Raw genomic sequence first — 26938 nt, 5'->3', positions numbered from 1 at the left:
AAGAGGAGGCTTGGTGTTTCCATCAAAGAAGAGGGACAAGAAGTACCCACGGGGCTCATGGCTCCTGCCTGCCCCTCTAGGTGCCTGGCAGCACACACAGATGCCCAGGACCTGGTAGGCCTCGGGCAGACACGGGTGGCCGATCTAACTTGAGCCCCATACTTTATGGAAACACTCATCATCAGGCCTCTGAAATGCTACTTGACAGAAGCCGACGAGCAAATCCAGGTCACCCCTAGCTCAATGGCCCAGCAGGCCAGTGGGCTGCCAGGGCCAGTGAGTGTATGACAGTTAGCCAGTTATCTTATATCCACCACCAGGGTGCTGGGTGTGGCTGGGACTCACCGTACTCTGGAAGTCGCACGAATTCTGAGGGCTCGCTGGGCAGGCTGATCCCCCAGGGGTTACTGGCACTGACTCTGAACTGATAAGGACTCCCAGGACTGAGGTCTTCAATGACAAGGTAGGTGTCCAAGGTCGACGCTACTGACTGCTGCCAGGCCTGGGAACCTAGGGCACAATTTTCGAGGAGTGGGAAAGACAAAAGGCCAGAGGGACATTGTTTCAAAGACCTTCAGCAAACAATGAAAGGAAAAATGACACATTCCACTCAAGGGACAGTTGTGGTCACTGCCTCGGGCCCTGAAAGCCTGTTGGCTAACTGTGGCAGGTCTGGGTTCGACTTCTTGACAGCCTGAATACATCATGAGTGGTGGTAAAGCAGCTGGCCTGTAGAGTCTGTTCATTTCCAAATGGGCACGTGAGAGAGTGAAAGAGTGTGACGAATTCACAGAGGAACACACAGCACATTTTCAACAAGGCCAGAAAAATATATGGCACATTAATAACAAAGGGAGAGAAAACAGGCATTTCAAAATGGAAACAGAATGGAAATGAACATGTACTGAGCACCATGTACCTGTAAAATACTGTGGAAGGAGTCTACCTGCAATCCTCTCCTTCCACGTTGTCACTTAAATCCACAGAAGCCCTGTGAGATCGGGAGCATTCGTCTCACTTTACACGTAAAGTAACCGAGGCTCAGAAAGATTAGATAACTTTCCCAAGAGAACTTAGTTCATAAGATGAACTATGACCTGAAGAATGCCAAGGGAAATACAAACTTGGAAAGACTTCTCTCGGCTCAGCATCAATGCCATTGTGCTGAGTTGAGAGATAGAGTGAAAAGCTAAACAAAGAGGTGGACAAATATTTTTATAACTGCAGAGGGTCTCTTTAAGAGAAGAAAGAAGGGTGAAAATAAGAAGAGTAGCAGAGAGCAGAGCAAACAAAGGATTCTGGTTCCAGGTGAAAACCGTTGCTTTCAATTCAGGTGTGTGATTCATCACCTGGTTCAGAGAGTGCTATTAACAATTAGAGCTACCTGGCAGCTTCTCATTTCAATGAATTCTTCTTGATAATAGTTGTTCCTAACTACTAAGGATATGTATGCACTCTTAGTGTGTAAATGTAACAAAGTTAAAAACAGAACAATTTAAAAAGTGATGTCTAAATGTATACAGTGATCTCTAAGTTTCCTCCTGGGTAAAGATGAGGGGGGAGGTGGGGTGGAGCATTGCTTTTGCTCTCCTAGTTACTACTCTGGAAGAAAGATCACAGATTAGCAAACTATTAATAGAGAGCTGGGTTCTCATGCCAGCTCTGCCTCTTATGAACCCCAGCTTCATGCTTCTTAACTTTCTTTCAGCTTTAGCCTCCTCATCTGTAAAATGGGCCTGACTGTCCCTGTCCGGCTGATCAGGCTTGTTAGGCAGGTAAGAGCAGGTGAAGGTACTTTGCCACCTGCCATGAGTCATTATCATTTTGGCAAAAAATCGTGCTCGGGGTTTGAGATCAAAGGCAGCTGAAGCCTGGCCTGAAGCCTTGGTGCTGAGTTGGAAGATATGAGAAGGGACAGCTGATGAAAGGCATGGAAGCAGACAGTGTTAGGACTCCGAAGGACCTCCTTAAGAGAGAGAAGATGGAAGCGGAGGCAGGGGAGGCGGCACACCTTCCTCTCTGTACTCCACGGTGTAACCGGAAATGGTGCAGTTTCCCGTGCTGGATGGGGGCAGCCAGCGGAGGATCACGGAAGTGCAGCTTCTCTCTTGGGCAATGGGGCGGTTAGGGGCTGCTGGAACACCTGCGGGACAGAAATTAGGGTCAAATGCCATTTCTGCAGAACTCGGCATTTATGCCAAGGCTGAAAGTCACCTAGGGCATGTGACCTAACCTTTACCTCATATGTTTCCTGTGACCTTGCCCACCAAGTGGTACACCTTCCCTAGGCTAAAGGAGACTTGGGAGACACACCTTGCTGCCGAAATTCTTCTTGGATTAAACGCTGCATACTGGACAGAAAGCTCAGTGAGAGAACCGTGCTGTGGGAGGCATACAGTAGGGCCTGGACAGCTCTTATCAAAGATTCATTCTGTTCCCATTTGCTGCAACCTTGTTTTGGAACTTTCACAATGCCCCTCTTCTTCCCCAGGTCTCAGGGAGCCCTTATAATGTCCAGTTAAAATGTTTGACTAACACAAACTCATAGAAAGTAGAATGGTGGTTGTCAGGGGCTGAGGGGAGTGAGGGGAAGTGGACATACTTTGTTTCAAGGGTGCAGAGTTTCAGCTTTATAACATGAAGAGAGTTCTGGAGATGGGTTACATAACAGTGTGCGTGTACTTCACACTACTGAACAGCGCACTTGAAATTGGTGAAGATGGTACATTTTATGTGTATTTTACCGTAATTAAAAATGAATATTAAAACACGAGAAATGTTTGACTAACAAAGAAACTGTACCTTGCACTTTAACAGTAGCAGATGTTGACGCAGTACCATGGTCGTTTGCTGCTATGCAGGTATAGATACCGCTGTCTTGGGGCATCAGATTGCAGATTTTCAGGGTGATTTCCCCAGAGTCACTAGGGACATGAAAAGGATGTCCTTCAAACACCAGTAATGAGACAGTCAACTCGTAAGGGTACAAGGTGTGCTGAGCGGAGTCCTTTGGACCAAGGTCTAGTCCGTTTGTTATCTTGGCTGAGCACCTTGCCCTCTATTTCCCCAATTCCATACAGAGGAAGAAAATTCTTGGCATGCCTATCTCTCAAGTTGGTTGTAAATGAGGGATAGTAAAGAAGTAAAATAAGATAAGAATTAGAACACGGTTTGAAATAAAGTCCTATACAAATACTGATCCCCAATATTATTACTACCTAAAATATTTGGTCCTAAAATACTTTCAGTCCATAAGCAATAACAAGTGGTACAAAAAATGGAAAGACTAAAGAATGAAAATGTGCAAGTAGTTCACATTCTACATGTGGCACCCTCGAAATAATTGAGTGACTTAAGGCAAATTCCTTCACTGAATAACTTTCCCAGTAGTTCCAGCCTGGGGTTCAAGACATTAAAGACCTACTCTGAAAAGGTTAAACCCAGCGGTCACAGTCAGTCCCACTCCCTCCTCACTGGTTGTAACATAATGTGGTAATCTTCCTGACCCTTGCCACGCACTGACTCTCATCCTAAGCTCCCTGGGTCCACTGATATTTTAGGATCAGGCCATGGAGTCTCTGATAGGAATATCATTTCACACACAAAAACATTAAGCTAAAGGATGAAGTGTCTTGATCCCAGCTGTTTCTTCCATAAATGTTTTTTAAGCATCTAGGGCTTGTTACTGCTTGTCCTATGTAAGCAGCATTGTGCAAGAAAGATCTTAATTAGCGGGGCTTCCCTGGTGACTGAGAAGTAAAGAATCTGCCTGCAATGCAGGAGAACCAGGTTCAACCCCTGAACCAGGAAGATCCCCTGGAGAAGGGCATGGCAACCCACTCCAGTATTCTTGCCTGGAGAATCCCATGGACAGAGGAGCCTGGTAGGCTACATACACTCCATGGGGTTGCAAAGAGTTGGACACGACTGAGCGCCTAACACTTTCACTTTTGGTTCAACCAAGTTTGATTTTATAGTCTTTGCATGGAAGCATACTTGTGGCTGGATTTTCTGTTTTCTATTGTACACTTTGGAGTAAGTCATTCTTTTTTTCCTTCTAAGAAAATTGTTCTTAATGGAGGAATTGAGTATATCACTGTTTCACAGGATCCCAAGGGCCACAAAGGGTCTGTGCTAGAACAGGTTCCAGGGCAGCCCTTCTCTGAGAGACTAAGTACCCTGCACAGGAAATGCATCCCAGACTTAGCTTCTGGGTACTGCCCGAGGTGTGGGGAGGTGCGGTGCTGATGTGGGGCTGCTGCTTACCAGGAGGAGACGGTGTATGTAGCTGAGCTGTTGTCGGTGTCAAGGACGTTCTGGTCTGGACCCTTCCAAGTGATGGTGGGCTTTGGCCGCCCACAGACTTTGCACTGCAGAGTCACTGTGTCCCCAAGCAAGCAGGTCACATCCACTAAGGGCACGAGGAATTCTGGCGCCACTGTGGTCAAATCAACATGACATACATTTGCATTATTCAGAAGAAACTGAACAAAACAATTATTTTATAATACAACCCTCTCATTCCCCACCCATGCTGTGTAATGATTCGAATAATCTTCAGCTTAACAGCGCAGAGTCACTTGTGTCCTGTGAAAAAGTATTTTTAAAGTGCCAGGCCATGTTAAGTCGCTTCAGTTGTGTCCGACTCTCTGTCTGACCCTATGGACTGTAGCCCACCAGGCTCTTCTGTCCATAGGATTCTCCAGGCAAGAATACTGGAATGGGTTTCCATTAATAAATGTTTAGTTTTAGAAAAATTAGGAAATATAGATTTAAAAAAAGAGAAGACAGTCTCCATGATGTCATCACTCAGAGGTTTCTGTGAACAGTCTGGTATATATCCTTTTAGATTTTATAGAAATATATCTTTTCTTACAAAAAGTGGATCCCATTATACACATTGCAAGTTGTGGTCTTTTTTACCCCACTGTTTATCCTAAACATTTTCCCTGTCCATAAGTACAGGACTACATGACCATTGTTTAAAGATGCTACCTCAGTGCTGGATTTGCCATACTTTATTTAGCCAATCCCTGTGTAGTCAATTCTGTCACTTTTTAACTCACCTTCTTGGATGAAATTTGGATTTAAGATCTGAAAAACACAAAGAAACAGAAAATTGCATAAATCCTAAGCTACTTAAAGAGAACAGGAGACTCATCAGAGTGACCAAAGTGGAAGTACGATTTGGGGCAAGAAGCCTTGAGCCCAGCCCCTATAGTTTGTGACCGTAGCACTAGGGCAGTAACAACAAGGGCACCTGATTTACCTTCCCCTCTGCCTGTTCACACTCCCTCTGGGCAGCTGGGGCCCCAGGCAGGGGTACTGTAACTGCAGAGCTGGCCTTGCTGTCCTCCGGCTCTTGCTTTCCTCCCTATTGTATGCATGCAAACCCATTCTCCTCCACCTTGACATTCACTCAAGCATCAGGATGGCACTGATTCTTCCCAGCATTGGGAATATTCAAAAATAGAGGAACTGACATCTGTTAAAGTGGAAGGGTGCTGGACAAGAATCCAGTCATTTCCTCCCAGCAGCTAAATGCACAGTTTGACTGGTTGAGGGGAAAGGAAAGTTCCACTTCTTCATCCTGCCCTCCCAGAACTTCTCCTATGGCCCAAGTCTCCATGCTGCTGCTGCTAAGTCGCTTCAGTCGTGTCCAACTCTGTGCGACCCCATAGACGGCAGCCCACTAGGCTCCTCTGTCCCTGGGATTCTCCAGGCAAGAATACTGGAGTGGGTTGCCATTTCCTTCTCCAATGCATGAAAGTGAAAAGTGAAAGTGAAGTTGCTCAGTCGGCCCGACTCTTAGCGACCCCATGGACTGGAGCCTACCAGGCTCCTCCGTCCATGGGAATCTCCAGGCAAGAGCACTGGGGTGGGGTGCCATTGCCTTCTCCCAAGTCTCCATAGGCAGCTTGAAAACCACAGAACTGCCCTCCTGGCTGCCTGGGTGAGGAAACGGAGACTTGGGCTGCCCTAGTGAACTGTCTGGTCATATGGCTGGTTGGTGGAGGCCCTGCTGGTGCCCTTTGTACATATCAAGCTGTCTGCCATGTGACAACATGGAGCTCACAGAAGGGACAACCTTCCAGTCCACTGGCCGTTACCCCTTCTTGAGAAGATGATTGCTTGATTTCTCTCCCATCTTTTGTCTGACCTCTAACCCTATAATCTAGGTCACAAAGCTGGGTGGGGTGAACAAAACCTGGGCTACAGAGCAGAAGAGGCTGGGGCTCACTTCTTTCATTTTATGTGGTTTTATCCTAGTCATTTAAACTTTACTACCATAACTTTCCTTCATTATAAACTGGGGATAAATAATACCTAGTACAAAGTGTTATCATGAAGATTAAATGACACCATGTATATTGCACAATGCTTGACAAGTATTCAATGACTATTTAAAGATGATCTAATTCTAATCATCTCCCTTCTGCTAAGAGGCCTATTGTTGCAGTGGCTTCTAACAGTTGATCTTGCAAAATTCTTTACTTCACAATGAAGGCAGGAAGCTTGTGTGCCTGGCAAACCGCCCACTGGGGCAGTCACACTTATCTCCCTGATTCACCCAAGTCCCAGGTCAACTCGGTTTCTGTGTGGTTTTACCTTATACAGGCATCCATCAAGCCCTTTGGAAAAAGATATTCCTCCTCTGAGTTCCTCTCTGCAAACCTTTTGCCTGTGTCTATCACTCAGGCTTTTCATGAAACAGGCTGCAGGAAACTGCTGTAATGCTTTGTCCTGGAGCTGAGTGTCTCAGGATTCTGACCACCACAGGGCTCTCTGCTAGTCTCCGAGGCTGCTCACACCACTGCCCTGCCCGCTTTTAAACCGGTGGTTCTCACTCCTTGACCCAGGTGGCTTTAAAAACACACAAAAACCCAATGCCTGGGCCTTATGCCTAGAAATTCTCTTTTAATTGGTTGGGATCAGCAGTTTTAAAACACAGGTGAATCAACATGCAGCCCGTTGAGGAAGGCTGCTAAAAGTTACCCTCAATCCAAGGAAACCAATCTCGGATAGACCAGTTTCCTGCCCCAGAGGTTTTTCTGGGTGGGGTGGGGGATGCATGGGGCATATGGTAAAGGGACTGCTTTTCCCACACTTTTGAAACCCCATCTACGTGAGGAGACCCCAGAGCACGGTAGGAGAAGTGTGAAGAGTTGCCCCAGTTGACAAGGCAACTAAGCCACCGGTGCCCCCGATGGGCAGCACAGCATCACGTGCAGGGGCTGCTGAGGGAGCCAGGAGTCGATCCGCCTGGCTTAGGTGGAGTGGGAGGACGACATGGAATCAGGCATTTCACAGTCAAGGAAAACTAGGAATATTTCCTAAACGTTAACAGTGGTTTTCTCAGGGTGATGAGATGGCGGGTGGCTGTCCCCCTACTCAAAAAATACTGCTTGCTTCTCTCAGTTCAGTCACTCAGTTGTGTCCGACTCTTTGTGACCCCATAGACTGGAGCACACTGGATGGTGTAAGATTTTGTGGATACAGAGATACTAAGACATAGGCTCTGACCTCAGAATTTATAAAACATCGGAACACTGGGTGATTTTTTTTTTTTCTTACATGGGCTTTCCAAATATTCTGCAGTCATTATGTTTCACTTTTGTAATAAATTTTTAAAGGAAAAAATGGTTCGGTCAGAGGTATTAGACTGTACGCTCTTAAAAAACAGGAACCATGTTATTCATCTTTGCACCTCAGGCTTCTAGCCCCCAGTGTGCCATGTAATGGGCATTTAATACACGTTGGTTGAATGAATATTTGATCTATGTCACATTTCAGTTCTCCCATGAATTTAGGACTGATTTATACATAACATCTGGAAACAGGACCAAAAGATCTATAACATAATTACTCCTGTGTATAATCCTAATAATATTTGACTGGAGTCAGCTTTTAAATACAATAGAATGCAAACTTTAAAAAAAAAAAAAGATTAAAAACAATAAAATCCATGGCCTCTGAGAGAGTAGGGTCTTTAGGAATATGGGATGCATGAGGGATTATAAACTCTAGGAGCAGACAGAGCATGTAGTATCCAGACTCTAAGCCAGACACACTCTCTTGCCTTGAACAACATTCCCAAGCAACTGAAGCCTCGGTTTTATCTGTAAACTGGGGATCATAATGCCCACTTGGAAAGTTGTTTGACTGAAGACCTCAACCTATTTGATGATGATTTACTGAGCTTACCATTGGTTAAGTGGTGGTGGCCAGCAGGTGGCGAGGCAGAATGCCCACTACCCTCCTTGAGCCAATGGTCTAGTGGGAAAGATGGAATTAAATGACAGGCAGTGTCGAGGACGGTGCTTGGCTGGTGTCAATAACCAGCCTTCAAGGAACACGAAGCACTGCCCTCTCCCTCCTCCTACCCCAAGTCAATCAGAAGGATTTGACTCTAGGGTCAAAAAGATTTGGGAATGCTGCCAGCTTTGTTCCATGGCCTGTATTTCCCATCTTGATGGGAATCCACAAGGGAGCAAGACACCAAGTCCACGCCAGGAGTCTCAGAGAGCTCTCCAATGGCAGTTTCCTATGTTACAAACATTTGAGTGGGGTTTCATAAACCTACACTGTGGCAGTGCTTTATAAACATCCCACACTGCTGCTTAGAGAGTTTACCTTATTCCCCTTTCTTGTCACAACCCCAACTGTGTTAAGTATATTATTAAACACAGCAAGCATTGTTTAAAAAGAAAATCCTCCTAGCTTTGGTATAGACCTTAGCAGGGACTTTGGAGAGAAAGGCTGCCAGTACGGCTTAACTGCAGGTTCTTTATCTGGAGGCAGCTTGTGGAAGGCATCTCTTTTCATGCCGCTGCCCTTTGGCCGGCCCAGGTGTTGCTGATAATGGTAATACCATCAGCAACATTGGTTTAGCCTTTCATAGTTGGCACAAACTACTCAGACTCCTTCATTTGCTTCTCCAAAGCCCTGGGAGAAAGTGCTGAGCAGTTACTTATTCCCGTTTCCAGTGGAGACAGGGAAGTTAAGTGTAACAGCACAGAGACAGTGATGGGGAAATGGCTCCCAGAGCTTTTTCCACCTTGGTGTTCAGTGCAGAGGCAAGGTCTTGGGAAAAGCATTGGGAGACTTTGTTATCAATGTCAAAGGACTGCCTGCTGACCTTTGCTCTGTGTCCCATCTCTACCCAGTTCTCTACAAACTTGTCCAGCAAGAACAAAGAGCCCGAAAAAAAAAATCCATCCTAATGTTTTTCTGTGACTCTGGATTATGCCCATAGGGGATTCCTTCCTTGTTTTCTTTTATTTTGAAGCAAATCAGATTATTGACTGGAAGAGGGTCATGACAACCTTTCATCCCATAGCTTCATATTTATCTGTGGTTCCCTATGGACCACCAGGCCCGTGTGGGTGAGGGCCATGTTTCATTCATTCACTGCCATTGCCTCAGAGCCTAGCACAATACCTGACACACAGCGTTCCATTGCTGTCAAATCAATGAAGAACTGAAATGATAGGGAGGAGAGTTGAGAAAAATGCCTTGCCATGAACTCGGAGTGTTTTTCTATTTCCATTTATCCGGAACATGGCTTGTTCTGAAATCTCATCAGCCAGGCACGATCTGAGATTTAGCCGACAGTGATCTTCCCCTCTTCTCTGCTCTTCCAGAGGTCGGTCCCTTTGGCTCTGATCGTGTTCTGCCATCTGTCGTCACATCTCCCCTGCATGTTAAGAGCCCCACCAGACTTGTGAACCCTTTTGAAGCCATAACCTGTTCATGTATTTTATGTACTCTTTGTCATGTTGCTTGACATAGCAGAACAAGTAGAATTTGTTAAATTAACTGAGGTCACTCAATGAGTTTAGACTAGAACTTAGGTTTCCTTTCCATTAGACACTACCTCGTCTAATGATCACAGGCGGTGTGGGACAGGACCTGAGGTATCAGACTGGGACTCAAAGGGTTAATTATAAGGGGCACACATTTCTTGAAACCTAATGTTTTCCTTCCTCAGAAACAGTCTGGGAGCCCATGTAAAGTGGTGGCGGGGCAGGGGGAGAGATCTGGATTCCAAAATGGAAGCCGAGGTGGAGGGAAGATGATGTTGTTTATATGAAATGCATGTTCTCTCTCTGAGAGACCAAACTTCAGGAGGAGGCTGGTATAGACCATGTGGGAAAGGGCTGGTTAGGAATCCGGTTGTGTATAAACAGCAGAGGGCAGCAGGTGGTAGTGGGTCCTCCTAGAACCACCACAATCCGGTTCATCAGGAACTCCGTTTCTTCCTTCTGGAGAGAATTCCAATTGTTTTCTTGATTTTACTTTAAAATGGGAGGGTAGTGAGGTAACAGGGAAGAATTACAGGTGAAATCAACCAGCAATGAATAATAAGCTGAGCTTTGAGCAAATCTGGAGTTTATTTTTCTTGCCAGTCAGTGTCCAAGGTTCTGACTCCAAGACCTGAGTGTGAGGATGAAATCCCATCTGTCTAGAAGACCAGGTGTCAAACGACTCCAGAAGAAAAATACATCTTTCTTTTAAATCCCTCATCACCTCTCATAAAACACAGTTCAGAACTATACATCGAGAATGCCGATGGAGTCAAAATAGTCAAACAAAACTCTAGCCAAAGGTCCTAAACTCAACTCAGAGCTACCTTGAGTGAAATAAAATTCCATTCTCTGCCTCCTCTTTCTCTTAGTGCTTGTGTCAAGCGACTCTGTGTTCCAACAAGGAAAGAAAGGGATTTTTAGATGATGAATAAAATGGACAGATAACAGAAAAACAATGTCTAAAAGTTGAGGTATGATTTCTGGTTTGGAGGTTTAGTCCTTCATGTTTCCAATCTGGTGAAACCAGACACAATATTCTATTTTTTTAGTAAACATTTCTCTAAGTATTTAGAAAATATTCCTATTTCTTCTCATTTCTAAGAGGACATAAGCTGGAATTTAAAAAATACATAAATGCAACACAATCCCAGACAACAGAATTCTCTTTGAACTATCCTTACCTCCCCGATATTTTCATTATCATTTAGTTCATTATCATTTTTCTTTCAACCGTGATTTTTTCCTTTGACCCAATTTTAATAGAAATGCTTTTAAATTTACAAATATATGAAATAAAAAAAAATTATCTTCTTGTTCCTGGTTTCTACAGGACTGATTCCTTGATTTTCACTGGGATTTGCTTTATGGGTAGTACATAGTTGATTTTCACAAAAAGTTCCATGTGTTCCTGAGAACATATTAAGCACTAACTACTGGGTAGAGTTATGAGTGTCTATGTGTGGAGCATGTTGTTTCATGGGGACTTCTAGTCCAAAGTGAAAGTGAAAGTCAAATCAGAAATCATACCTCAGTCTTGTCTGACTTTTTGCGACACCATGGACCATACAGTCCATGGAATTCTCCAGGCCAGAATACTGGAGTGGGTAGCCTTTCCCTTCTCCAGGGGATCTTCCCAACCCAGGGATCGAACCCAGGTCTCCTGCATTGCAGGTGGATTCTTTACCAGCTGAGCCACAAGGGAAGCCCAAGAATACTGGAGTGGGTAGCCTACCCCTTCTCCAGGAGATCTTCCTGACCTAGGAATCGAACTGGGGTCTCCTGCATTGCAGGAGGATTCTTTACCAACTGAGCCATGAGGGAAGCCCCTTCTAGTCCAAATCCCTCTCCTATTCTTCAAGCTTTGCTTTAAGAAGATTGTGTTCTCAAAAATAAAAGGGATAAAAATATGACTTCCACAGAATAATGAAAAAAGATCTATCTTCTATCTCACAAAACAGTAGAGGAGAAAGGAACTAAAAAGTGGTATATGGAGTGCACATACTGGTCTCTGGTTTCGTGAGGATGGGGCTGGGGTTCCAGTGGTGGTGGTATCCTTTCCCTTCTGTAACTCACGTTTCCAACGTGGAATCTACAGTCTTGACTGTGAATATTCAAAATCTCTATGCATGAGTGTCCTGAGGTCTCATCCCTTAATGATTTGACCTTGATCATATCCTGATCCCCCAAACCTCTTTTACTGGGGAAACAACCTCCCAGAATCTGTGGACCCACAATAGGTTACGATGTGCTCTGAGGACAAGGGCCAGAGGAAGACTGACTTGTGGATTCCCACCCAGGTGCTTCTTCCCTGAGGTCCCTGAGCTAAACACACAGTTGCTGTCGTCCCTGCTTCCCCTACCAGTCATTCCCTGCCTTTCACCAGCGCTCTTCCTCTCCCTGTCCTGCCCCTTAGGGCTGGGTATTTGCCACCTTCCACTTTAGTCTACTACAACAGCCCTCCAATGGGCCTGCCTGTCCCCACTGTGTTCAGTTAGGTGCCAGTTACTTCCTAAAGCCCAGAATGAATTATCCGGACTCTGCCCAACAACCTTCAACTGCTCCTCATTGTCTGCTCGATCAAGTCCAGGCTTCCTGGCAAATCCCCCGAAACCTTCAGAATCTGGTTAAAACTCACCTGCCAGGCTTTATTTCCTACCACTCTTCTCACATACCTAAACCCCAGGTATCCAGATAGCAGTCTCTTTTCAATATGTGCTAGGCACTCTCAAGCCCCTTCCTCACCCTTCACACTTCTCCAAGACTCTTTACATCCTATCAGTCCCTCCAACCCAGCCCCTGACATTGTGTGAAGCCAATGACCATGCACACAGGCATCCTGGGAGACAGGTTGTGAATGCACAACCTTGGGGCAGTTACTTAACCTCTCTGCTCTCTCACCTGTAAAGCAAAAACAACGTGAACAGTACCTATGTCATGGTATATGGAGCTGGATGCACAGGAAAGGCTGATAAACAGGAGCTACTGTTATTAGCCCAGCCCTGCTGCTGCTGCCGCTAAGTCGCTTCAGTTGTGTCCAACTCTGTGCGACCCCATAGACAGCAGCCCACCAGGCTCCCCCATCCCTGGGATTCTCCAGGCAAGAACACTGGAGTGGGTTGCCATTTCCTTCTCCAATGCATGAAAGTGAAAAGTGAAAGTGAAGTCACTCAGTCCTGTCTGACTCTTAGCAACCTCATGGACTGCCGCCTACCAGGCTCCTGCATCCATAGAATTTTCCAGGCAAGAGTACTGGAGTGGGTTGCTATTGCCTTCTCCTAGCCCAGCCCTGAATGGCTGTTAAATATTCACCGAATGAGTACTTGAATGGCTCTATGACCCCAAAAGAGCAGATTTCAAAGTTCCCTATATAACAAAGGCATTTAATCAAAGCCATCTCCCTCCACGTGGCAGCACAGGGAGGAACCTAAATTACATAATTTGTTGGCCCTCTATAGTACTCACTGCGATGCCTTGTATCAACCAACTTGTGTTAAACTGAATTGACTAGGAAATCATGTTGAGCGGGCCTGTAGGTGGATCTTGACAGCACAGGGTGTGGGCAAGGGAGGTGGTGGCCTCTGCTCCTCTAATAGCTGGCTCTTAGAGCAACTTCTCCTGGGTCAATAGCACCTCATAATCTCATCAGTGTATGATACAAATGAGATGGGCCAGGCTTCCAGATGAGGGTGAGGGTGTGCTGGGTGACTATTCTGAACTGAAAAAACAATTCAGACGTTTCCGGCTCTTGAAACTAGACCTCTTTCCTGGCATTTATGGCTGGACTCCTGAGTCACTGGGAACGGGTGTGGTGAGGCCAAATAATTACCCCAACTGTCAAGGGATTTAAAAAGTTGTTGAGGAAGAAATTCTCCTCCAGCAAGCAAATGTGCACCAGGGGACGGCCTGAAACTGATCTTCCTTTAGGAACTGAGCCTCACTTGGGGAGCAGACTTCTCTATCACATGCCAAGTCTGTCCTCTCAAAGCACCACAATTAAGACCTGCTGTTTCTATCGGTTGTGTGACCATGATCTTTCTGAACCTGTTTCTTCTAGGAGGGTAAGAAAACCCCATATTCACCAAACGGTTGGAAGGAGCAGAAAGCACAGTAGACATGACGGTGCTGTGGAAGATTTTGTAGTGAATCCTCTTGGAGAAACACTAGCTCCAGCCAGCTAAGTGCGCTTCTCCCAGTGGCAGAATATAAATCAATGTGCATGTAGAGTTAGAGCTAAGCTAGGCAAGAGGAGTGAATCTCTGGGCCCAACCCATCAGATCTATTACAAAGAAAATATTTTGTAAAAAATAAAATGAGAGGAATGTGATGTTTCACTTTCTTTTCTCCAAAGAGTTCTTTTCATTTAAAAAAAAAAAAATTCTTTTTATAAAATGCAGAAACAGGCACCAGTGGCGATGCCAGGAGGTCAGTCACCCGACCAGGGGTGTAAAAGTTTCCTTGAATCTGTCTGGCCAGGTTATTTTGAAGCTCTGAATCCGGGACAAGGCGCCGAGGCAGCTAAGGTGGGAGCAGCAGGCTAGCTCTTTGAAGACGTGAAAGCCAGGGCTAGGGAACCGTGGGTCTGGGCGAGAAAGAAAGGTCAATTCTGGCCACTCAAACCCTTCCCAGAGCTGGAAGTGGACGCTCCAGCTGGGGCTCGGGAGGAAATGTACCCAGGCCATTCCTGCCACAGCCCCTGCAGAACAAGTTTCAGGGGCAAAGCACAAACTCTTCTACTTTCTCTTCTGTTGGGGCCTCATTGTTCTCAGAGTCAGAAGTTCAGGAGAGCAAGGTCTTTCAGTACTACACCTTAGACCAGCATGAGGCTCAAAGGGTTCAACATTTCTTAGATAAACACCCGTGCTCCTGGAGCTCTGTGACCTCCCACAGAGAAACCGCCTCAGGCTCAGAAAGGCTGACCTGCCTGAGGCCTTACAGTTGACAGTCCCTACACTGGAGTCCAGGTTTCCTGGCTCCTGTGCCAGTGTTCTTTCCATATGACACTGCCTTTGTGTGATTTTTATTTAAGTCCTGCTTCAGCCTTGCAGGGCCGGGATGGGTGGAAAAGATATTCTTCTTTGTTGAGCTGGAAAACTGAATAACAAATGAACAGAGGAAAACTGGCACTGGAAGGCACGTCTTCTTGTCTGCCAGAATCTGTGTTTTAGATTAAAAACAACCTGAAGATGGGGGTGGGCATGAGAGGGTAACAGGCAGGAAGGCCAGGGGTCTCCAAATGGAAGAAATAGCCTGCAAGTGTCAGACATTTTTATCTCTCTTAAGCGGCAGGAGGAAACAAACTAGCAATATTTTTTTCCTTCTCTATACAAATTTAAAGAGAGGTTTCTCTTAAAATACTGTGTTGCCATAATGACACCTGGTTTCGCCTGAAGTTAGCTATTCTTGAGCCTAGAGATAACCAATGCCTTTTTCTTATGGAAATGTTTGTCTTAAGCTATGCTAATGTACTACGCCTTTACCCCAAACTCTGTCTCCAAGTCGGTTCCGCCTCTTGGCCCAAAACCTACTTGACAAACCAGTATGTTATACTCAGATATTGTTCCCCTAATCTATGTAAATGAAACTTTGTATGGTGGTCTGCCCTTCTTTAAGATTCAAGTTAATTATTTTATGGCCCAGGATAAACCATTTGGTGCCATTCTGAATTATAAGACATTCCTTTCTTTCATTAACAGACTGCTAGTGACTACATAACATCCAGCTGAAGACTAACAAGGGGGTACTCTTTCTGCCCCCTTCTGATGCCTATGTCAGAAGCTTTCTCTATCTCCTTTATACTTTAATAAAACTTTATTACACAAAAGCTCTGAGCGATCAAGCCTCGTCTCTGGCCCCAGATTGAATTCTTCTCCCCCGGGGGCCAAGAATCCCGGTGTATTCGCGTGAATCAACAACAACCTTTCAGGCAGCTCCAAGCGGGGAGCAGGATAGTGTGGGTGGGGGAACAAGGGCCAGGGAAAACCAGAAACAGGCTTCAGGGCACCTGCTCATTTTGTGAACAGAAAGCCACAACTTCCTCTGCCTCGGTTTCCTCTTCTAAAAGTCTTGGAAGGGGCTGGAGAGACGGCGAGTGGAGTGGAGTTATTGTTCAGCAGGTAAAGTTTCAGTTTGGGATGATGAAACAGTTGTGGAAATGAATAATGGTGACGGCTGCACAACACTGTGAAAGCACTTAATGCCACTTAAAACAGGTAAAACGGTAAATTTTACATCATGTATGTTTCAGCACGATAAAAAACAAACAAATGAAGGGGATAGTGTTAACTAAAGGTTTCCAAGATTCCATCAACTCTGAAAGTCCATGATTCTTACCCTAGTTGGAAATTTCTTTTCAAATTAGCTTCATCTTCTCACATGCTTTCTCTCCCACAGGTTCCCAACCCAGTTCTTACACAGTAAGCACCAATACCCACCCCCTGTAGTCAAATGCCTCATGGTTGGCATTATGACTGCACGTAGCCTGTGTTGTGGCTGAGGACGGCCCCGTGTCAAACGGCTAGCTAAGGCAGAGATGTGACCTTTTTAGAATCATGACAACCTCTTACTCTGATGGACTGACCATCTCTGTTAAAAGTGGTATTGGCATTAAAAAATATTAAGATGCATTTAATTAACTGGACTCGACATAAATGCTAGCCTGAAGACTGAGACCCAAGTCTGGGAGGTTGGGTCAGGCCTTTCTACGCCAGCATCCGCTGCAGGCAAGCGGCGATGCTGAGGTTGGAGGAGGAGTGCCAAAGCCCAAGCATTGAGTCTTCAAACTTTTCAAAGGTGGCAGGGATGTGGGAACCCGTGTAGCCTGGGTCCTGGGAGAAATCCAATACAGTTCAGAAAAACCCAGACTCTTCAGAGATGGGTGTGTTAGCTGAGAGGGCGGAGGCTGAGCCTCAAGCCTTCAGCCCTGCCTCCCGCCTGGGTGTCAGTGCAGACACGGGGCAGGACAGGGTGAGGAGCTGGCAGGTGGGCATGTGGTGCCTAGCCCACCATCACACCTGCCTGCCTTGTCAATAAAAGACAACTGGCAGTCTAAGCTCTACTGGGAAAAATGAATTAACATTCACTTGTAGTGAATGTTCCCAAGCCTTGTGTTTGATTTTCAGCCTGATTTGACTCTTCCACGTACAGACATTTCTCTCATTTATAATATCCCCTCCATTGCCACTCCCAAAGTGTAATCAGTGCAGGGTAAAGAACAAGACTAAACTATGGACAGATCTAGTCGTTTTTAGAATGGCCCCTCTGAGATGCGCTCATGGATCAGCAGGAGACAAGGGGGCTGTGAGCTGTGAGGCGATCGCAGAGACCCAGAGCCAGTTCAGCAGGGGCTGGTGGTGTGGCTTGCAGTCCTGGGAGTGGGAGGGGAGGTTATGCTTGAGAACACTCATAAGCATGTCTCTACAGGGGAAGAAAAAGGATGTACACATCAGAGCAGAACTGCCTCCCTTTACAAATCTGGGTGTTCTCAGAAAGCTTTGAAAATCAGATTCCTAGGATTCAAGGTGCTGTATTTTCCTCTTACTAGCTTTCAGGGATGTGCCTATATGTCTCCCTAAAACTGTATGTTAGGACATATGCCTGCCATGAGGGTAGCAATCAGCTAACGTGTAAGCAGAGACCCCAGAAAACTGCCCCTTGAAGGAAACCTTCAACCCAGTAATTGAGAATAAATAAAGAATGCTCTGGAAATTATATTCGTGCAGAGGCAGGAGATAAGAGCCTATACATGACCAGGCTTGGAATCAACATGCTGGCATCAGGTCAAGGGTGGGTAGTCAGCAGGGCAGGACTTAGCACTCAGAGATCTAGCATTGAGCAGTGCACAGGGTGTGTGGAGTGGGTGTCAGCTGGGGGGCTCAGGCCCAGGGGATCTTAGCAGAGGTCATAGGAATTGCAGCTCAGCTCAGCTCAGCTCAGCTCAGCGGGGCACAGGGACACACTCCCAGTGAGACCGCACCTATTACAGTCATCAGGTACAAAAAGCCTGGGGCCAGACTGGGCCTGGAAATGATGCCCAAAGCGCTCAATTTAACAGCAAGAGTCCTTTATGAGGTGGACGGCCCACATATTTCTCAAACCGGGTCTTTAACATATAGCTCTTTTCAGTAGGCACCCCCAAGCCATTTTCTTCTGCAAGGGACATTGCAATAAAGTGCTACCTATACCTATCCCTTGAGAAAATTCTCAACTCATATTGAATAGGTTAACTTTGTATATCTTATTTGTCATCTGTGTCTGAAAACGCTAGCAGTGCCATGATGCCTGCTTTCCCTCAGCACCTGCTTCTGTGCTCAGAGTTAATTTCAACATAGCAACACAGTTTAGAAGAGCCCGATAATTCCTACAAGGATGCATAGGAATGTTCAAGGGCTGCAGGCACTTCTACTACAGAAAACTCGATTAACCAAAATATTTGCAGCTTCCAACTCCTTCAAGAGTTCCAGTTCTGCCTCAACTGTTACATCTGAAAACTTTTCATACATGCATCACACAATTTTTGGCTTTCTATCAGCATTGACATCCTAACATCTTTCCTTATGCAACCACAGCACCTCCCTGTGCTCAAGCTCATGTGAAGCCTTGGATGAACAAGAACCCAAGAAATGTGTGCAATTCACAAAGCAGGGCTACAACACGCACACTTGCAAGCTTTTGCTCATCTAAACGCAGAACAGAGTATTAATTACACCAGTCAACCTTCTCAGTGTTGACCCATGAGAAGATCACCTGGTCCCACACCTCCCTGTGCTCAATTCTTCCTCTAAAGAGCAGAGAAGGAAAGTCATTCTTCTCCCCCTAGTCCACCAGAGCTGAGAAACGTCCCAAATTGCCTTGTAGAATGCAGATACCTGGCTCTCCCCCCTCCCTCCAGGTATTTGCAGATGACATTTTCAGGACATGCCAGCAACACTGAGGTCTGGAGATACAGGTGCCATAAGGCATATCGCCAAGCTGACAGGTGTGGGCGTCCCAGGAGTTGGTGCTTGTCCTGTGAAATGCAAGGAAAGCAGAGCCAGAAATTTCTCCCACCTTCCTCACTCTCTAAGATACATTTAGACTACGAAGGCCATATCTACTTCCTCCCACAGGGGCGCACCGGACTGGCCCACACCTGCCAGATTTAGCTCCGTGGCAACACCTGCAGCCACAGGGGACTATTTTCTCCAGATCTCTCACTTTCAACCACTAGTCTCTGGCTTGGCTCAAGTCAGCTGACATCTTCCACCACCGACTTATCCCTCAGAGTCATTTGGTTTTCCTTGGCTTTTGTGCTGGTTGTCATAATATAGTGGTGGCTTTCTTTGGGATTAGGTCAAATTAGAATAATAAAGGTCCATTTAGTTAAGTGAAAAACATAGGGCTATAAAAAGGAAGAGTTTTTAAAAATACATTCTACATTTTATGCACAGAAGAACTCTCAAACTTTTATCCATTATCAGGGATGTGGGCACAGATTTGGAGAAAAACATTTCAATTTACTGGGAAAGACAAAATGGCAGGAAAGCCATTTGCTCCAATTCTCTAGGGTTTGTAAATTTATGATGCTTGTCAGTGGTGAGCCATGTGAAAATCCTAATTCTATAATCCCAAAGAGTTCCTGGCCTAGGAGGAGTTGAAGTTGATTGGATGTCCTTGGTGGTGAAGATGTTGGTTTCTCTTCCACATTCCTGTAACCCTGTGGTATGAGAAAGGCCCCTGAGCTGGGTTTCAGCGTCCTTATCTCTGGAAAGGACTCAGCAAGGCCTACAGGAGGCAGGCTGTTCCCAAGGCTCTTTTCCTTCATGACGGGTGCAGCTACTGCCCAGGAGCCCTGGGGGCTGGGGAAGAGCAGGTTCTGGAGTTGCTGCGGTCACTCCTCATTTGCTATCCGCCAGCTATACCCAGTGACCAGGGCTCAGGTCAGCCCACAAACCGCACCTAATCCCTGATTTTACTGGTGCCTTCAGGGAGGAATTAGTCCCAGAAGAAAAAGAACATAAAGGGGAAAGGGAAAAGGGAGGAAGGAGAACTAAAAAAAATGGGTTCTTCTCTTTGAGAGCCAGTCACTATTTATAATGCTATTTTCCATGAAAAAATGTTTTCCAAGTCTCCCATTATGAAGCTGGAGATTTTCTACACAAAGCCAGATCGTCCAAAGAAGAAAATAATAAGCAAGTATTCAAGAGAACCAGAAGTTTTTAAAAAGGCATCTAGGAAGAATTTGTTGTTGTTTTTTTTTAAATCAAAATTAAACTGAATTCAGTTTTGTTTTGCTTTTTGTAAGTTGGATGGGACACCCAGAAATGCCCTAATATCACCACGTATCCTTGACTGGCTGGTCACTTGAGCAAGGTCACTGTTACAGAACACATCGAAACAGACAATCATTGTAGTAAAGAGGACAATAGCTGCTTCTACCTCCATGCTAGTATTAGGGTCAAGATCATCACACTCTGACTCCTCGGAACTGTTCGTCTCCTTGATGGGCAGCATGAGGTGGGGGAAGAAAGAGAACACAGTTAGAACACAGGCAGCTTTGGCTAGAGAGTGGGGAGAACTTAAGAGAAGCATGAACAATGGGAAACCGGGCAGAGAGAAGCCAGGTGCTGTGAGGTGGGTGTGGGCCCCCTGGGGCGGCATGCTCTTTCCAGGGAGAGCCGCTCATCTCCCAGGAAATAGCAACGGAAGCAGCCAAATGAAGCACGAGCGCTGTCAAATCTCAGCTGTTGTCTTCTGTGAGGCTGGACTTTTCCGGCGAGGGTGAGGGAGACAGTATAATTTCTTTTCCCCAAGAAGGACATTAGAACGGGTTTTGACTGTTCCTATTTTTCTCAGGAAGACTCAGGTAGATAATACACATTATAACAATATTACACATCAGCAATCTAATTTCCATTGTCCAGAGGCAGATCTTTTCCTCTGAGGGCCCAAAACAAAGAAAACAGATCACATCATTTCAAGATGGGGTACAACAAGGATCTGCCGAAGCTTAGAATCAGGGAGTTCATTATCATAGTTGGGTTATTATAGAGCAATAGCTTGGATTTCATCAACATGCTTCCCTTCTCTGCCCAGGCACAGGCCTGAAGGTGATGTCTGAATTCTGGGGAAAAGAAATGAAACTTTACCAAGGACACAGTAGCCCTTACATTCCAAACCTCAGACTTCAAAGGGTTGGAGGTTTGGAAAACAGCTCTAATCTCTTTACCTTGCATGTATTTTTAAACCCAAGACACTGAATGGGTGACTTTGAGAACTTTACTATGAATCAAGCATCTTGCATTTCTAAGAGAATAAATAATACTGCAGATAATTTTGCTATAAAACATCTGCATAGTATAAGAAGGAAGGTATAAAAGAAAAAAAAAAAGAGATACTTACTTATTTGAATCGAAGTTGCCAGGAGAAATAAAAAATAAAAAATAAATTGATCTCGCATGCAAAATCCTACTAAACTACTTCCCCTCTGGTCCCCATCCACCCAAGTCTCCTTGTGAGAATGCTGCAGGGTGGGGGTAGATGAGAGGTTGGACACAGTTCCGGAATACCTTACTCACTTTAACAGAGACTTTGTTGCCCAGAATATCCTTGGGTTTACGAGGCCCTGTGGCTTCATTTTTACCCGTGTTCTCCACTTCTGCCCGCTTTCTCATGCGTAGAGTATGCCATGAACATGACTTCCTGTTGTACCAAAAAATGCACCAATCAAAATGGTAGGTCAAGGCAGAGTGAGGCGGTGGGTGGGACTGCCACCCTCTGGTGAGTCCGCAAGTGAGGCACTCCAGGGAAGCCCTGGCTGCGGAGGCCCCAAACCTGCACACCAGCTCCTGTGGTGGAGGCTGGCAGCGGGTCTTACTTCCAACAGGAAGTGAGTGAGGATGAACTTTGACCCCTCCCAACAGGCGTGCGAGGTTGGTTGCAGCATTGGAGGGAAGAATGAGAATGGAGTTATTAATACTCTAGTGAGGGAAGTTTTTATATCATACTGATGAGGGCTTAGAGGACTCAGGAATTCCCTTCCTGAAGGGTATGGTGGATGGGAGAAGACTAGGGGTGGGGAGTCAAATAGGAAATATAAGGGAGGTATATTCTATAGTGTGTAAGGTACTTTCCCAGGATCAGACACAAAGACCCAAAAGGATGATAATGAGGTTTCCATCTCATTATTTGTATTTGGGCTGTGGCCAGTCTCAAACGCTGTGTAGTACAGATAGAAGTTTTAGGGCATTGACTTAATAGACTGGTGAGTACCACTCAGTTATCTGGAGGAGTTAGGATGAAGGGTTGGTGTTCTCCACATTATCCCATGTCTGTGAATACAGGGCTCTATCAACCACTGAGAGGTCCTAGAATTTTCCTGTTGGGCGAAGACTCAACATGTGCTCTCAGGAGGTGAGAGTAGCAATGCCCTTTCACACTATCCTAACTTCTTTCTTCTCCCTAGGGGGTTTGGAGCTATTTCTTCATAGACCTGTAAAGAGAGGCTGGTGCAGAGCTCTTGAGTTCCACATATGTCACAACTCAAAGACAAAGACATCAAAAGTCAAGCCACAAACAGCATCGGGGACCTGGGCGAGCATCGTCAGTTTCAGATGTGGTCACAGAGTTTGGATGACATTCTATTACGTCTGGAGTAAATGAGGCTGGCTCCTCTCCAGTGTCTCCTTATCAAATTTAGGCCTATACAGACAAAGCTCAATTAACAGAGCCTTCATTAAGGGAGACAGGGGAGAGAGAGAGAGACCTATGAGATTCAGGAGGAAGGAGGATGCTCCAAAATACATAGCATCTCCTCCAGAAAACTCCACAAATGTCAGGGATTTTAGGATGTTTTGGGGAAGATGTGCTCAAAATATTTATCACAAACATGGAGGTTTAGCAATCTACTTTCTGAGTAAGAAACAGTGATAATAGTCATGTCCTCATTTTTTTTTTTTTTTTTTTTTGGAAAGTAGCTCCTACAAAAGGCAAGAAAGAATCTCCTGGCCAGACCTCTTGTATCTTCTAAATTGGCAGGCTCCCTGGGATCCCTTGCATACCAGCTGTTCACTCCAACAGTTGTTTCTGAGTGAGAACTGGTTACAGAAACTAACTTCAGGTAATATCATCTTAACTCCAGACTTTAATCCCCTATCTTTACCCCCAAAGCAAAGTCCCTGCTCATTCTGAGAACATCTTGAGTCAGGGAGGTCCCTGCTGAAAAGACTCCTAGAGCAGCCAACACAGTGTGTGTGTGTGTGTGTGTGTGAGCACGGGGGTGCGTTCCTATGTTTATCACAACCCAACTAGAAATGCTACAAGTAATGTTGAGAAGCAGACACGAAATAGTACAAGAGGCAGAACGCATTTAATTTCACTATTCCTTTTCTCAGAAGAAGGCGTCATCATGGTTTGGGATCTTCCATCTCTTGGCCACAAGCCCGGGGATTGATGTGGAAACAGAGACATTTCAGTGACATTTATCCTGTAGCAACACAACCAACTTGACACTTGTGGTCACAGCAGCCCTTGGGAGGGTGCAATGAGTGTCCTTCACTGATAAATAGTGACAACCACTTTCAGTCCACTGCTCTGTTCCACTCCCACTAACCCTTGTGCAAGAATTGCTGATAAGGAATCAAATGAGCAATTGGTATTCGAATCTGCTCTCTTTTGCCTGGTTTGACACCCTTCCTACCAGTCTTCCCGTGGAAGGTGTGAAACGTGAACAAAAGATGTGAAGGTGAGAAGGGAGAAGTGCTGAGCGCCTGGATAATTAGATCACAACTAACTGGCTAGCACTGTAAGTCATTGATTAATAAGAACCTGAATGCTTTGAGGGCCTTTATTTCCAAGGCTTCTGAAACCAAATATCTAAAGGATAAGATGAATGGGGTCTATTGCCCTTTAGGGGCTGCTGCTGATTTCCAGCTGGGGCTATGGTTTCCTGGAAAGGCCAGGGTGGGGTCAGCAACCTGTCTCCTGAGCCAGAGAAAGCACCAAGGAGGTGCAGCTCTGCTGGTGTTGCTGCTCAAGTATCCTATGGGAGTTCCTCTTCCCTGGGCACCGGTGACCACTCAGTGTGGAGCACAGTGGGGGCTGCGAGCCACCCCACCGCCTTCTACACTAGCCATTGATCTACAGCAGCACCACCAGGTCACCCAGTTGGACAGCATCTGATCTGCATCATTCCTCATCTCAGAGGTTAGAGACAACCCATGGGGCTGTTTAGAAGGGAAGGCTAGGGCTGGAGCTTTGGTGGCAAAGGCACTTTTTGTTTAGGAAAAAATTGCCAATGCATTCAACCAACTTTTAAAGGAAAAAAAAAAAAAAGAAGAGGAAGAAGAAGAATCATTTGTACATTTAAAAGTTCCAGAACAGTGCAATGAGGAAAAAGGGTCCACTAGTCTTTAACCTCATAAAGACATGCTCATGGTAAAAATTTATTTTACATATTTAAAATAATACATTTAAAATTATTAGTTACATTACAGGTACAATGATGAACATTGTGACTCTCCATTATATTGCACAGCCTGACTTCATTCATATGGGTTTCTTTAAATAGTGCAAAATACTTTATACAGGAATGTGTTTGGAAGGGCCTTCGCAACCAAAATGCAGAAAAGAAATATCTTACAAATGACCATGAACATATATTAAAGAGACAGGGGAGGGGGAAAATTAGAAAAAAAAGTTACAATCTGTACACAGGAATTTCCATAGACAACCAAAAAGTTCCCTCTCTCCTGGGAGAAGCAGCAGGCCTCTGACCTATGCAGGTCTGGCATTTGTGCTAAGGTAATTTTTTGGAGTCAATCAAAAAATAATATATATATATGTGTGTGTGTGTGTGTGTATATATATATCAGTAACTTAATACAATATAAATAGAAGTCCAGTCCAGTGGATCCTGTGGTGGGTCAAATGGAGCAACAGGAGGCATGCCTTTTGTCACCTAGGGTTTCAGTAGGGTTCTTTTCTTAACAAGGGGGTGGTGGGGAGAAAAGAAAAAAAAAAAAACAGAAAATTATAAATGAAAAGGAAAGAAAACCACCACTGTTACCACCACCACCAAAGAAAGAACTGAACAATCCAGCCCGGATGCCCCCTGCTGCGTGTGGTCCAGCACTCAGACCTCGGCTCCGCTGGCGCTGTGGAGAATAAGCAGCAGTAACTCCCTACCATGCGTTTGCATTTTTGTGTTCTTTGTTTTGAAATTTTTTTTAGATCCACATACTCCTCTCCCGGGGACGCCAACGAGGCACTTACTTGATGCTCCCGTCACTATTTTCTGTGGCTGCCGTGGCTTTGGTGAGGGGCGCCAGGATGCTGCCAGGGACCCAGCCCTCAGCGGCAGGGGAGTGGTCGCTAGCGGGCTGGTACACCAGGCACATGTTCTGCTGGTTGACGGCGAGGACCTGGACCACCTCACCTTGGCTCACACAGATTTCATTCTCCTTCAGTGCATAATAATCTTTGATCACGGCCATGGATGAGGCCCCATTGCAGCCTCCCAGGTCACTCTGCGAGGAGACAAAGGTGAAAGGGACACAGATACAGGAAGGCTGGTTCACACATGCTTGCTCTGCACTCTTGTGTGGTTAAAAGCCAATCTTCCTACTAGCAAGGTAAATAGCAGGCAGAAATTATCCTGAGAAATGAAACTATATTCATAAATGGGATCTGAGAATATATTTTATGGCAATGTTTCATTAATATTATAATTGAGGGTGTAAAGGTAGAGATACTGCTCAGCCATAGGGTAAGGTATGAACACGCCTTCCGCATGGAAATCCCTCCTTAGCACGCACCTTCCTGCCAGCATCCTCCAGCTCATGGGAGGAAGAGTGTGGCAAAGGTATGGCATATGTAAACACCTGGGCAAAGGTCAGGTCAGCGGTCACAACCTCCCAGTGAAAAGAACACAGGCTCTTTGATATATTTTTTTTCTTCCTTTTGAAAAAGCACTGGTCTTACTCTACATTCTGACCCTCTTTGAGACAGAAGTAACAATGAGACATTTGCCCAGTTCAAAGGCCAGGCCATGACTTATCCTGACCCAACCACTATGGGAACAGAACTCCTCCAGACCCCCAGCTCCACCCCCCAGCCGGTACTCATTAATATGAAGGATCCTGCCCCCCTGACTTTTTCACGTGACTCGGCACCGGGAAGCTACTTCAAGACAGACCTGCAACTCCCATGGATGCCTGGTTGCCTCACAGCATGGTGAGAGCCAGAAATTCTTCAGTAAATTAATGTGACTTCAACTTACTCACAGGGCAAGGGATTTTAAGATGAAAAAAATCACTTCCAGGTGATAAAATAGGTCAGTATAGTTACTCTAACACAGAATTGAACTTGGTCATCAATAGTTAAAAAAAGAAAAAGGGAATTCCTTGGTGCTTTCACTGCCGAGGGTCTGGGTTCAATCCCTGGTTGGGATCTAAGATCCCACAAGCTGTGCAGTGTGGTTGGAAAAAAAAAAAAAAATCAGTATCATCTAATAATTTGGGTAAGAAAAATAAAACTATAAGGTAAAAACATATAGGTCAAAAATGTAGACATTCCTATCCATAGACCCACTGATTTCTAGAGGAAGTGGAGGCCTGATGAGATTAAGTAACCCACTGAGGTTCTAATGCAAGACACAAAGTTCTGAGCTGCAGAATTTGGAATGGAAACCAGATAGCCTAACTCCTGACCTAGCACTTTTCCCATTCGTTCTCATTTCTACTACTTTGTGGGGTCAAAACAGCTGTGTACATTGATGACAATCCTCATGACAATGTTTGAATTGTGGATTATCTGTGATAAATGTCTAATCCAAGGCTAGCTTCCGCAGTTACACATCAATGGGCAGCACCCCCTTGCTGCATCAGCCTCTGGGTGGTGAAGAGCTGTGGGCTCGCTTCAGGAGCTCATCTTTAGAAAGGGCAATCTCTTTAAGCTGTCAAACCCTAGAGCTTCGACTTTTAGGTGATCCATCTCACAACTCCTCTATTTGCTGCAAATCATAATTGCTACCACACTATTACCTACAGCGTTTCTGCAGATGGCAACAATAGCCCTTCAACACAGAGTGTCTGAACCGGGGGGAAACTGGCCTTACTCACTCAGTTTTTCAGAGAAGGAAGAGACATAATTGAGAC

At 45.4% G+C, this 26938-nt stretch overlaps 1 protein-coding gene across 20 annotated transcripts in view; it reads right to left on the bottom strand.

Annotated features, from left to right (window-relative positions):
• Positions 1-26938, bottom strand: part of KALRN (kalirin RhoGEF kinase) — a 705208-nt gene that overhangs the window by 23495 nt on the left and 654775 nt on the right. For 11 of the 20 annotated variants that reach the window (XM_025281073.3, XM_025281444.3, XM_025281111.3 and 8 more), the window contains 8 exons: positions 25056-25309; positions 21362-21485; positions 20223-20282; positions 5067-5094; positions 4267-4438; positions 2803-2924; positions 2012-2143; positions 346-510 (listed from right to left, as the gene is read on the bottom strand). In XM_025281073.3, the coding sequence (XP_025136858.1) occupies positions 346-510; positions 2012-2143; positions 2803-2924; positions 4267-4438; positions 5067-5094; positions 20223-20282; positions 21362-21485; positions 25056-25309 (1057 nt within the window). The other 9 variants (XM_025282368.3, XM_044931923.2, XM_044932439.2 and 6 more) reach the window with 6 other exon arrangements.

Source organism: Bubalus bubalis, chromosome 1 (assembly GCF_019923935.1).
Source record: "Bubalus bubalis isolate 160015118507 breed Murrah chromosome 1, NDDB_SH_1, whole genome shotgun sequence".
Classification (NCBI taxonomy): domain Eukaryota; kingdom Metazoa; phylum Chordata; class Mammalia; order Artiodactyla; family Bovidae; genus Bubalus; species Bubalus bubalis.
Note: the sequence above shows the minus strand (reverse complement) of the source record. Positions and strands in the feature narration are given on the sequence as shown.